Source organism: Leptodactylus fuscus, chromosome 1 (genome assembly GCF_031893055.1).
Source record: "Leptodactylus fuscus isolate aLepFus1 chromosome 1, aLepFus1.hap2, whole genome shotgun sequence".
Taxonomy (NCBI): Eukaryota; Metazoa; Chordata; class Amphibia; order Anura; family Leptodactylidae; genus Leptodactylus; species Leptodactylus fuscus.
This window is the reverse complement of record NC_134265.1, coordinates 94,296,991-94,310,792: the sequence shown is the minus strand read 5'-3', so window position 1 is coordinate 94,310,792 and position 13,802 is coordinate 94,296,991. Positions and strand designations below refer to the sequence as shown.

Genomic DNA, 13,802 nt, shown 5'->3' with positions numbered 1-13,802 from the left:
GAAAGGAAAAGCCATCAGCAATATCCTAGACCTCCATGTCTAACATTCCTATACAAGGTGACATGCTAACAAAAATACCTTTTTCTTCAATTTGTTCTTGACCAGATCTCGTAGAAGCCACCACATTTGCGGCCATCTCATTCACATAACGGGAGCACTGCTGCAGTTTCCCTAAATTCTTGCTATCTTTATCAGCTTTCACCTGAGGATATATAATAAGTATACATTAGGACACTTTTCCCTGTTATTTTGTTAGTTGTGCAGTAATGTGGTATCAGCTCAAAACTCTTATTATGGTAAGGGGCAGAGCTTCCCAATAAAGAGAACCAGGAACATGTGAAACCATGCAATATTTCAGTATGTATGATAAGATCATCATTTCCTTCATATATATCTTGCTTCCCTGCCACCCCAAGAGAAGATTTCGCCATCAACCCTGGTGTGAGATTTTCTCATCCACAACGCCGATGACACCATCTGTAACTTGTAGATGTCTCCCCTGCTCCTCCCTGAAGCAGTGCGAATGTATCATGTCATGAGCCTCCTTACTCAGAATAAGATATAAAGATTATATATATATATATATATATATATATATATATATATATATATATATATATATATATATAAACATATATAGATTTTTTTTTTTTAAACAAAAAAACAAAAAACAATCTAAAACACCCCACACACAATGAGGAAGCTGCAGCTTCTTCCTCCTCACCCAACCCCTCATATAACATTTATAGGCTGCAATGAAACTTTACAGGGAGGAAGGGAATACAGTCTCTCTACATATACATGGAAAATGTAGACAAATACTACTGACTAATGCCAATCTACCTTTATACGGTGTTTGCATAAAATTCTCATTACAGTTTACATAACACGTCTACATGGAGGAAGTTATTAAGTAACTTAGTAAATGGACTGCTTATCTTTCATAGGTCCAGAGTTACAGCTGGTGTTAAACTCCAAAGCCACACCAGCAATTCTACATGCTTCAGAGCCAAAATCTCCAAGCATCCACTACGCAATAACTGCAGAAAGCTGAGTATCATTACACCAGAGACTCTACAGTAATCCAGCTAAAGTATTAGGGTATGTTCACACATCAAAATATAACTATTGGAAAAGAAATTGCAACAGGAACCCAAGCCTATGCATTCAATGGGGCCACTGTGTGTTTTTGTCTGTGTGAACAAGTGAAAGCATCAGCATATAATAAGTCATAATATAATAAATCATATAATAAACCTTTACTACTACCACACACATTTTGCCTGTATGACAGTACTCAGCTTCTCGCACTATGTGCATTACCTTGGATGCGGCAACCAGTTGTGCTGTACTGGCAGCAATCTCATGAGATCCGACAATCAACTCTTCATATTTCCCTTTATGTAGCACAACTTTATCTGCAGACTCCCTGCAAGATGACAAGTGACAGTATATGTTAAACATAGTACTTTATAAATATTACCTTTAACTTACAATCTGGCCAGCAATTACTAATACCGGAGGACCAGTTTGCATGTAGAAAGAAAGCAACTCCATTCAGTATATAGTAATATAAAGAAGGAGAGATTACACAAGTTGGGTGGCTCCCCATCCCACAGCCTTAGATGCGGAGATCAGGCCTTCTGTCCAGCGGGAGTTCTTGGCATAGAATTCTTGTGTGGTGGCTGCTCCCTATAAAGCAGGAACCGTAAAAAATATTTTAGCGGATTTAAGTCAAAAGTAGTCAAACAAATACAGATACTTTATATGTCAAACTGATTTTGTTGAAATGGAAAAAACAAAACTAGCGGTGGAGTAACTAGAAAAGACAGGATCAATGGCAATTTTTGACTGCTCCCACATAGTACACCACACCATATTTTCTGTCTTCCACAGAGTACAACGCCCTCTTTTCTGAGCCCACACACAGCGAGGTTGTGGGTCAGACCCCCACACAATATATGGCCCTCCCCAGAATTACTTTAGGCAGCAACCAACTTGATGACTCCAGCAGGTAACGCCCAATAGTCATACACCCATCCCCTCTCCTTCGACTCCAGCCTCTGTTCAGCATTGGGGCTGAAGGTAAATAGGACGATGACATGGGCAGGAGAAGGAAAGGGTTAAGTGAATATAGGTTGTTACCTACTAGAGTAAACCAATGGTAACGGCCCATTCATCATGGAAGTACCACCAGTGCCAAGAAGTGACTCTCAGGATGTATTCTAAGGAAGTATTACACATGAGCAGTTCTCCAGATAAAAATGGGATCACTACATTAAAGCAGAAATCCAGTGCTGTGGCCTGAATATATGAAGCAGCACTGGCTAGACAGGGCCTAAATATAAAGCAAAGCTTCACCACAGTTACTGCAATCGCCCCTTACCTTCCTATTAGTGGATAGTAGAGGAGACTAAACTACTGACTATAAAATCATGGCTACCATATATCATTTATAGTTCTTCATACACCTTCCACATCTTTTTCCACTATTGTTACGGTTAATTATACAGAATCCACAGTAAAGACTTTTATGTCCCACCAAGATACTATTTTATCATTCTACCACACATTCATAAAGAAGGTCTTGTGTGACGCCCCATCGAAGAGCAGAAACATCAATTTTTGTGAATTCACTGGACTGATAATGCCATGATGGAAACAAAAACATCGATAAAGTAACAAGCATGAAACATACTCTTCCACTCTCTACAATCTCCTTCTGTAAGTCTGTGGAGGTTATGACCAGCTGTCTAATGGCCTGTAAAAGAAAAGAAAAAAAAAAAAAAGTAATTATTATAGAATTATCTCAATATTATGAATGACGTTTGTGTTGCCATCTGCAATTTCTGTGTTTTGTAGATTTCTTTCCATTGTTGTGAACTGGCAAAAAGAGATTTTCTTATGTTAAGGAAGTCGCTATGAAATCACTATTGAAATAAGTATGCCATACATGCTAGGTTCACATTAGCGTTCAGCTTTCAGTTCTTCAGTTCCACCCACTTGGCGAGCCGAAAAACAGAAAGCAACCTGCAAGACTTTTCTCCATTTTTTTTTTTTAAAGCAAGTTTGAGGATGAAAACCCCCCAATGGAGATCAAACACTGGTGTGAATCTAGCCTTACCTGAACTGTGTGTGAATGAGAACTTATAAGCATGTGGTTATAAGGAAGGGGTGGGGGGGGGGGGAGAAAAAGAAAAAAAAAAGTACGCTGCCATTTTCTGTAAATCTCAATAGACCATTTATAAGTAGTTGTCTGCACAGTTGCTATAAAGAGCACTGTTATACTTACAGAAAACAATGGCATAAACTGATGATATGCTAGATAAAATGAAGCTTTAACTTAAAGGGGTTGTCCCACGTCGCATACTTAACAGTCTTCGTTTCTGTGAAATCTTCAGTCTTCCGGCTTTGTCTCGTCATTGGTGGGTGGGGTCACATATGCAAAGCCAAGCGGTGAGATGCCGCCGGCCCTGCGTGCGCGCTCATACACCAGTCTAGCCTTCACAATGCAAATACAGACCCGACAGGGTGTCGGTCTGTATTCGCATTGTGAAGGCTAGACTGGTGTATGAGCGTGCACGCAGGGCCGGCAGCATCTCGCCGCTTGGCCTTGCATATGTGACCCCGGAGCGGAATAACAGCATCGCTTCTTCCGCTGCTGGCTTCATGCAGGGCAGAAGCATAGCGATGTTGCTGGCTTCACCTGTGCCGGCGTCTGTCCCCGGCATCCGCCTCTCTATTACAGCGGATGCTGGGGAGTGATGCCGGCACAGGTGAAGCCAGCAACATCGCTACGCTTCTGCCCTGCATGAAGCCAGCAGCGGCAGAAGCGATGCTGTTATTCCGCTCCTCCGCCCCGGAATAGCAGCATCGCTTCTGCCGCTGCTTGCTTCATGCAGGGCAGAAGCGTAGCGATGTTGCTGGCTTCACCTGTGCCAGCGTCTAACCCTGCAATGGCGGCCCCTTCCCCCAAAGGGTAAACTACCCCCACCTCTCCTCCCACCAGGCTCGCTCCCGTGCACTTAGCCCCTCCTCCCTCCCCCTGAGAGCAGGCAGACACATCACTTGACTCAGGAGCAGCTAGGTCAGGGCTGTGGCCACAAAAAAATGAATAAAGTGATATAGTGGACAAACAAAGCAGTTTTGCTGAAGCAGTGTATTTAGGAAAAGTCTGACATTCACATTAACAAGCAGTATAGATAGGATCCTTGTGACGGGACAACCCCTTTAATGCAATAGTTCTTCCACGGCTTACCTTCATGAGGTCTGTGCAAGAATTCAAAATCCTATTGAAAAGACAAAACAAATACATAAGATAAGATAATCCTTTAATAGTCCCACTGTGAGGAAATTTCAGTATTACAGCAGCATGGTAATACAGATACAGGGTAATACACAGTAATATTACAGAAGGAGACACACATAAGCTGAGAAGAATACTAGGGATCAATAGCAGCTAATGGAAGAAAAGAAATAAAGACGACTTCAGGATCATTTAGATCTCTCTCTTTGCTTGGTCAGATGTAGATTATGTAGCCTGATCGCTCCTTCTCACACTTGGGGTGAAGCAGTTGGTCACTGACAGTACTGCCCAGGGCTATCACGATCTCATACATGGGGTGGGATTTGTTCTCCAGCATGGAGGTCACCACAGACAGTATCCTTCTGTCACCCACCACCTGTACTGGGTCCAGGGGGCTCCCCAGGACAGAGCTGGCCCTTCTGATCAGCCTGTCAAGTGAGTTTCAACAACCATAAAAGTGATTTTTGTATTTTTCTACAACCACAGTAGTCCTCCCCCCCACCTCAAAATAAGAACTGATTTACACAAACAGAAGCTTACAAAATTAAAAATGGTCAAAGTAAAATGTAGCAACAGGGAAGACAAAAAAAAAATCATGTGTGTGGAGCCCACTGTCTACAAATAAGGAACATCTTGTGATTTATGACAAAGACACACAAGCACCTTTAGGCTAAGGCCCCAAGTTGTGGAAACACAGCTTTTTTTGTTGCAGACTTTGTTGCAGTTTTTTGAGCCAAAGCCAGGAGTGGATCAAGTAGAAGGGAAAAAAAAAAAAAAAAAAAAAAAATTATATATATATATATATATATATATATATATATATATATATATATATATATATATATATATATTTTTTTTTTTTTTAAAGAGTACCCATTCCTTTTGTGGCCATTCTTGGATTTGGCTCAAAAAACAGCGGCAACATCTGCAACAAAAAAAGCTGCTATTCCGCAATGTGGGGCCTTAGCCTTAAGAAACTAGTGCTGTATGAAAATTAGAATAACGTGAAGATCACAGCAGGGATTTCCTATTGTGCCAGCCTATGTTGATGGTGAGTAGATGTCTTCTGGAAGGCATCACTGATTTATACCAAACAAAGGACCTATAGCTTTCTCAGGTGTAAACAGATGCTTATAACATGGAAAAATAATCCATAAACATAAGCAACCTACAAGAATACACAAGAAAAGAAAAAACTAGACAGCATGGAAGACTGTAATTCTCAAAAGAGCCTTGTAAATCTACATTACTTGTAACTGGGAATGTACAATGAATGTACAACATTTTGTAATCCAGCAATACTATGAGGTTACATTATATTTATATAGACCTTAGAATTTCACACACCTCTCATTTACTTCCAGCTTTACTCCAGAACTATCTTTCCGAGCCAGGTTCATCATTTCCTATCAAATAACAGGACAAAGATATATTATTATTTAAAAAAAAAAAAAAAAAAAGCAAGCTTAGTCTTTGTACACACTTAGTGTTTTTTGTTTATAAGAGTGCCAGAAAGTGACAACTGAGGATCACAGTTAGAGTAAATATAGCCATATAGCCTTTTCTTAGGAAATCAGCATTTTGAGTAGTATTGTAGATTAAAACTTGCTTATAAAAGCAGACAGGATAACTAGCCAAGGGTTTCGCAGAAAGAATAACCATATATTTTTACACTTCCTGTAGTCCGTTATATATGTCAAATGTCACAAAAAGAAACAATACCCTTATGTTGCATATAAAGCTCATTACAGATCCATACCTCAATCCTTCGCACTGCATCTTCTATGGCAGCAGATGTAGATGCCATCTCTTTATCCACCATGTCTCCTAGCTCTTCCTGCTTGATATCCAAACTCTTTGGCCTTAACTCCTGAAACACAAAAAAAAAAAATAATCCAAAAATGAAAGATAACCTGCAACCCCTTTTCGACACAGCAATAACTTTTTGAATCCACATAATTCCTATTCATGTATCAAATACATCTCAATCTTCCATGTCCACCTACCTCAAGGTAGGGAGTGACAGTGTCACCTAAGAGTCTGCATCAACTCCCGGCAGTATTGGAGGAGATCCAGAAGGATCTCTCTGGTTATTTCTTAACTAATAATGGAAATCTCCATGTCTGCTATCTGGGAGGTACATAGATTCACTGAGAAGTGTGAATGAAATCTCTGATCACACAGATTGCAAATTTGGAGAAGGTTCTCTGTATGATCCTCTCCACTTCGGTCAGAAACTCTCCCCAACATCATAGATCACACAGGCATCCCACTCATTTTACTCTACCGCTCTATAAATATTACCACCTCTGGCACATCAGAGGTAACAGTCTGACAAATACCTGACCAGTTCGGGCCTTACACACCTCACTGACAACACTGGAGAGAATAGAAGCGTTCTTATAAGATCTGAAACTGCAACTGGCGATAAAACAATCTCAGCCAGGTAGGGCACAGGACCCTGACGGACTTCCCTTGACACATTAGAAGAAATACCTTCCGATCCATTAAGCTCATTTATTAGCTTCATTTAATGCGTTTTATTGGGGGTGTGAACTGCCTGCCAACACCCTTTGTGCTCAGCTTTCAGTCATCCCTAAGGGTAAAGTCTTGCCTAATTTGCTATTACCCATTTCCCTGTTAAATATCAATCAAATTATTCTCCATCTCTCTAAAATCTGATCGAGAGGCAAGGGACAATACGATTCACAGTATAAACATACTACATCACATTTAGGGCTGGGCGATCCGTATATACTCGAGTATAAGCCGAATTTTTCAGCCCAGTTTTTGAGCTGAAAAAGCCCCCCTCGGCTTATACTCGAGTCAGCAAAAATTTTTTTTTTTTTTTTTTTTTTTTTTTTTAGGAGGGAGGGTCTATGACCAGCCACAATATTAATGTATAGAATCTCCCATAAAATAGTGCAAAAGAAAAAAAATAAAGATTTTAAAAACATAAAAGTTCTAAAACACTCCTTTTCCTAGAATACATACAAAAGTAGAAAATGACTGTGAAACACATACACATTAGGTATCCCTGTGTCTGAAAGTGCCCGGTCTACTGAATATAGGGTATCTGCAGTGCTCCTGTTCCGTCGGGAAGGGGTTAATAGAAGCACCGCAGATACCCTATATTCAGCCAGGCTGAATTCCAAGTGGGGGGAAGAAAAAACCCAGTCCTCAAGCTCAGGGAAGGGGCAGACAGACAACCAAAACACCCTTCCCCAGCATCTACTGCACCCAAAAACTCTGACCATTTTAATTTTTGAAATTTTCCAGTAGCTACTGCATTTCCCCCCCTAGGCTTATACTCGAGTCAATAAGTTTTCCCAGTTTTTTGTGGTAAAATTAGGGGGGTCGGCTTATATTCGGGTCGGCTTATACTCGAGTATATACGGTAATCGAAAATTAAATGAAAATTAGCCAGGATAACTGATGTGATTTTGTTCATTTTGGTTCAGGTATTACAACATTTGTGAGGTTCTACCTGCAGTTTTGGCCTGATGTTAGGGACTGGTGAGGCCTGTGATGGGCCACAGTACTCTCGTGAATCACATGGCGTCACAAGGTTTTCGTCTATGTGTCACAGTGTCACATGACGCTGAGACCCAATCACAGGCCTCAGCAGTTCCTTACATCAGGCAGACTCACTGAAGTGAACAGGCCACAGCCCAGAAGAGGTGAGGAACACTGTTTTGTTTTCTTATGGAAAGGGTTTTTTTTTTTTTTTTTTTATATATAACGTTCAACCTCCCCCCTGGGCTTCCGTTTATTACACTCTGGGGTTAGAAGAAATCCCAGAGTATAATTGTTTTGGTTCAGGCGTGTTCTGTCTAAAACGGCTGGCTGGTTCTCGAGAGGTTCATCCAACACAGTCAAACTGTCAAGGGGGCATCGTTTAAAAGGGGCATGACCTAAATAGTCACCATTACTTGTAATAGAGGTAAAATGCCTGATTAATCCTGATTTTAATTTTAAGTTACAAATCACACAGACCTAGTTTTATACGAAGAGTTAGAGTAGAAACCCAGAATGTTGCATAAGTGTGTCGTGGTGGCCCAAAAGTGGAAGCTCCTCTTAACATCCTCCTTTTTTCCCCCATTTTCCTCTTTTCTCTACCTTTTCTAACCTGCCATATACCCCTCCACCTTCAGGGGACATTTTGTTATTCCCTCTCTACTAGCTCAGGGAACCTTTTTGCCACTGGCGTCCATCCCTCTGGGGTTTATACTTGTTTACATTCTATAAAGAATCTGGTCAAATATGCGTGATAGGATGTCTATAAACTGCAATAAATCTAGATTTTCACTAATCATCTTAGTGATGACAGTCTTGATTGGATGCCAATGTAGGTGACCATGAATGTAGGAGCTCTCTACAGTCTAGCACCTGCCTGAAACCCAGCCATGATTTCCTTACTGTTACTGGGTTATAAGGCTGGACAAAGCAGGTTATCAGGTTGGGACAGTGCATGTATGAGGAGACAGCCTTGCCACAATAAGGAAAACATAGCTAGATTTTAGAGTACACAAAGTTCTTGGGCATATCCATTGGCAACCAATCAAGACAACAGAATGTCCCCACAAAAAGGATTAGAGAAAATCTTAAACTCTGTAAACATTTTAATTATTCATGTTTGCAAAAATGTTCAACTTAATTGTCTACCATTTTAAATATGGTTATGTTCATGGGAAAACTCCTGTAATGTCCTAAGTCAGTGATAAGATTGTTATTGTACCTCTCCCAGTCCTAGGATATTCTGCAGTGTTCTTCTAACATTTGTCAGGTCAGCATCCATCAAAGACTCCTTATCCTTCAGCTCGTTCAGATACTGTAAACTCTGGCTTCCACATTCCCTGCAGTTGTCTACAAGACCTGTAACATCAGAGACCATGAACATTAATGGATGTAGAGAGACAACTTGCTTCAAAAACCGCATAAAGGGGAAAAAAAATAAAAAATAAAAACAACCCCAAAACAAACGACGACAACACTATACTTACGATCTCCCTGGTCTGGTGGTGCCAAGTGAGACGTTGCACTGCCATTTACAATTGTATCTGCTGTTAAGTGTGCAAACTGTGCCAGTGCTCCAACTAAATCAGAAGCATCTGAGGAGACAACAATATTCCAATAACTAAAATGTACTGACTGTCAAATTACAACATTTAGAAGTCCAGTCGCTGGTGCCCCACCAATGAGGAGATGGAGGCCTCTTTTAACCTTATGTGAAACAAACAGTGGTCACTGTACGCTGCAGATCCTGTCAGCGCCACAGAACAGAGTACAGCACTTGGCTAGTTCCAGAATCCCACTGAATGACATTTGGAAAATCCAGATGAGATGCATATTTAGGGAGCAGATTTTGCACTGAACTAGGGCATGTAAAAAGGGGTTTTAAAAACCCAATCTACATTTGCCAGCAAAGACAAAAAAATAAATAAGTGCAAAATTCTTTATATTTAGCTACAGATGAAATCTGGGGAAAAAAAAAAAATCAGCCTGTAGTGTGGATTTAGCAATAGTGTCCCTGAAATCTTCTGCCTTATTCTAACTCATGCTGTGGTGGGAGCCTTACTTAAGCTGGTTTCACACTAACAATACGTTTGGACGTGAGACGGAGTCAGATTTTCGAGAAGTGTACACTATGCCAGGAGATGGACTAAAATTAGTGATCTATGATGCTTGGATTCCCTGACTTTCCAATACATAGTTTCCAGTAGTGATTATAGTATGAGACAGTAAGTAACTAAGAGGCAGGGACTTCCTGGCATCATAAATAACTACAATGCTAATAGTCCGTCACCCAGCATAGTGTTCAGGCCAGTAAATCTGGCTCATGTTCAAGACTCAGTGTGAAACAAGTCTTTATTAAAGTCATCACCTAGCTAGAAAACAAAACAATGATGTAAAGGGTGAAAGGTTACTGTACACTGCAATACGCAGAGAGAAAGATTACCCTGGACAAAGGAGCGTCAATACTGTGATAATACCTGCAGGAAACTAATATGGAGTTTAACAAATTGGTTCAAAAAAAGGACTATGAAAAGGGGCAGCGTATCAAAAAGAAAAAGAAACTAAAATCAAGTTAGGGTATGTTCACACGATGGAAAATGAAGAAGTATTCCGTTTCATTTTCCATCACTATATATTCACTCACGGTTCAGCAGGAATGGGATGTTGATGCAAGGCATGTACTGTAAATAGTGATCAACAGCAAGATTGAGCAGGACACACTTTTTTTTTTCCAAGTTCTGCTGCGGTCCCTGCCCCCATTGAAAACAATGGGAGGCAGATTCCAAGTGGAATCTATAGCAAATTACCACGTACTACAAAGATGTAGTATGCGATAACGTGCAATGTGAATTCTACTCCAGATTAGTAAACAAGAACTAATGTCTACAAACAGTGCAGAACACTAAACTGACGAAAATAAGATTGCACTCACCTGTCATATTCTGCATATATTTGGAATGCCCATTTGAGAGGGAAGTCAATGAGTCTATAGCAACTTTTGCTCGGTTTACCAGGTAATCTGTAAAAATAATAATGACATTAAAATCATAGTACAAGTAGTAACTGGATTCAGTTTTATGTTGGTAATCCACCACACAGTAAGGTCTGTCAACCTCTAGACTATATCTGGGGTGGGCTCAGCTATCTCCAGATGTGCCATAGAGATTAAAAGAAATCTATAATGTCTCCCTTTATACTGTAGGGGAAAAAAAAGTTGCTTTTATGAGAAAAAGTTAAGCAAACACACAGACTTGATAATGGATTTTTTTTTTAATACAATTACCCCAAGTGTTAAAAAGTGAGACAACTTACAGCATTATACATCTCCAGTCCAAACGTATTGCAGCCTGGTTGCTCAGGTCTATTTACTTGCAATAGCACAGAGTAACTCTTGCTCTGAGAAAGGAAAACGCATTTCCCTAAACGTGTAGGGGCTGGTTTTCCCTGTTCAAGCCATCATACATCTATAGTGATAATACTAACTTTGAACTGGTCTTGCCAAATAACTAAGTACCAAGGACCAAATAAAATAGACAAAAAGGAACAGACAAGGGACCATCAGAGGATGTCTGGGACTGCTGCTAATTTGTAACTCATGCATTTAGCAGTTTAATATTTTTCCCGCTATACCTATGCTAGTCCTATGCCTTGGATTTCAGCTAGGGTGTAGTAGTTTGTACAGTACTGTACAGTGTGCTGGGAATTGTAGTTCTCAATTTAGGTTTGGTACCCAGAATTTGCAGAAATATACAGATTGTCTGGGGACTGGAATCTCTCGATAATGAAGTCAGCAGACAACCTATTTACTCTTCTGTATCTGCTTATAAATAGAGATGAGCGAGTACTATTCGATCGAATACTACTATTCGATCGAATACTCGTATCGGTCGAATAACACTCGGGAAAATTCCATTGAATTCAAAGCAAAAACCTCCTCGTGCTCCTCGTCCTGCTACTTCCGGAACTTGGAGGATCTAAGGTGTCAAACTTTGGTTTCCATGGAAACCGGAACAACATTCCCCATAGACTATAATAGGATTCGATATTCGAACGAATACTACTCACTCATCTCTAGCGAGTACTATTCGACACGGCCGTTTCGAATAGCACGCACCCATAGGAATGAATGGTAGCGGCCAGCACGCAGACTTTGCCGGCAGCAGGCCGCTTAACCCCCTGCATCCATTCGAAACAGCTGTTTCGAATAGTACTCGCTCATCTCTATTTATAAAACCAAGTCATTCAGTAAGAAACAGACTACAACAGAGGAGTGTGGTTTGGGAAAAACCTTACCTGGTGAACTGGTGCAGCGGATATGTAGAGGATCATCAAGTTTAGCAACTGCATCCTGGATGATATTTTCTGCTTCCCTCACTGTTCCCTGAATTATGTTGAACTGATCCTCCAACATCTTCTGATAAAGCTTCTGCTCGTCTGCAGACTAAAAGCGCACACAGTTAGTTAAGATGGCTATAGCCAAACGACCTGCTCCCAAGATAAATACATACCTATATCATATATAGATACAGATGAAAGGACAATCCCACACGGCATAACATGCACTAGCCACCCAATGATCAAATTTAGTGAAAAAAATTAAACAAATATGTCCTGATATACTACACATCAGGTTAACATTCTTGGTACCTTTTTGTCAAGTTTCTCATTCAAGTCCCGTATCTCAGTGGCTCTCTTATCTTGCTCTTGGTTGAATAAAGACTCTGTCTCTTGAGCTACGTTTTTCACTGATAGCAGCTCCGATTCTTTAGAGGTTAACAGGCTCTGCAGCGAGTCCTTCTCAGCTTCTAGCGCTGCCAGCTTTGAAGATAGCGCAGATGCCGACTTAAAAGGAAAAAATACTATTACTTAGAAAACTTTACCGTACGATGGAAACAAAAGGTTTCATAAAATTTACAAGTGAGTCCCCAAATACTATTTTTTTCAGGCACAGCCAGCAATGACTGTTGTGCTGCTTTGCTTTAAACAAGTGTTTTATAGATATTTTGTAACAAATCTCAGACAAACACAAATTATGCGGCCTGTTTATTGAGTACAATCTCATCTTGATAAGGTGTAGAATTTCAACATTGTGGATGCTCAATGATCAATGTGTGCTATGGCATTTCTGGCCACAAAATAGTGTACCCAGGACTATTGTATTCTGTTTTGCTGCAACTGGTGGAATGTTTCCCTATATTGCCCAATGTCCATGTGCCCATGACAGTATTATTTGCTCCTCCTCCCTCCCCCCCCATATTTCTGTCCTGGGTCCTAAAAACTGCTAACCTGTGTACAGAATAAAGGCAGTGGCTTTGGCTACATAACTAATGAAGTGATCTTCAGGAGTGCCGGTAGCATGTAACAAGCAGTTACCTCAAGCCAGCACAGTACAGACTGACAACTGGGGTTGCCCAGGTAGCATTATTGCTATTTAGCTCAGACTTTGTGCTCCGTTTATGTGGCATAGCAGTATAACAATAAAACTCATGACAGTGCGCAGTACAGACCTGTTCAGTATTGGATAAAGACTGCTGCAACCGATTCAATTCTTCTCTTTTAGATTCAACTTCGGTTTTTAACTGTTCTATCTGAAAAGTGTGCTCTTCCAACTAGAAATATTAATGGTGTATCAAAATCACACAAAAAATGGCAAGAGAAAGCAATCAAAAAAACTTATGCAGAGTTTATGTATAACGTAATTTTAGTTTAATAAATCACTATTTAAATGTAAACTTCTACAACTATCTAATATAGTTTAGGTTATATTCACAAAATTAAAGTCTTAAATAAAGCGGTATACCAGCATGCATGGCGACATTTCCCCAATGATCAGCTCAACAAAACGTACACACTTAACCTTCCTATGTCACTTCATGGCTACTGCACACCAATATTAATGCCAAAATGGCACACACCTTAGATTTGGCTCATATTATAACTATAATTTTGTATATGTCATTAAAAAGAGGCAATCACATTG

At 40.2% G+C, this 13,802-nt stretch overlaps 1 protein-coding gene across 1 annotated transcript in view; it reads right to left on the bottom strand.

Annotated features, from left to right (window-relative positions):
• The window catches only part of HIP1R (huntingtin interacting protein 1 related), an 82,906-nt gene that overhangs the window by 3,285 nt on the left and 65,819 nt on the right, over nucleotides 1–13,802 (bottom strand). Inside the window, exons 17-29 of the mRNA XM_075273090.1 lie at nucleotides 13,330–13,431; nucleotides 12,470–12,664; nucleotides 12,116–12,263; nucleotides 10,755–10,841; nucleotides 9,310–9,417; nucleotides 9,045–9,181; nucleotides 6,066–6,176; nucleotides 5,654–5,712; nucleotides 4,259–4,289; nucleotides 2,699–2,761; nucleotides 1,592–1,692; nucleotides 1,324–1,429; nucleotides 79–202 (exon numbers count right to left, since the gene is read on the bottom strand). Coding sequence (XP_075129191.1) covers nucleotides 79–202; nucleotides 1,324–1,429; nucleotides 1,592–1,692; nucleotides 2,699–2,761; nucleotides 4,259–4,289; nucleotides 5,654–5,712; nucleotides 6,066–6,176; nucleotides 9,045–9,181; nucleotides 9,310–9,417; nucleotides 10,755–10,841; nucleotides 12,116–12,263; nucleotides 12,470–12,664; nucleotides 13,330–13,431 — 1,372 coding nt within the window. The remainder of the gene's footprint in view (nucleotides 1–78; nucleotides 203–1,323; nucleotides 1,430–1,591; nucleotides 1,693–2,698; nucleotides 2,762–4,258; nucleotides 4,290–5,653; nucleotides 5,713–6,065; nucleotides 6,177–9,044; nucleotides 9,182–9,309; nucleotides 9,418–10,754; nucleotides 10,842–12,115; nucleotides 12,264–12,469; nucleotides 12,665–13,329; nucleotides 13,432–13,802) is intronic.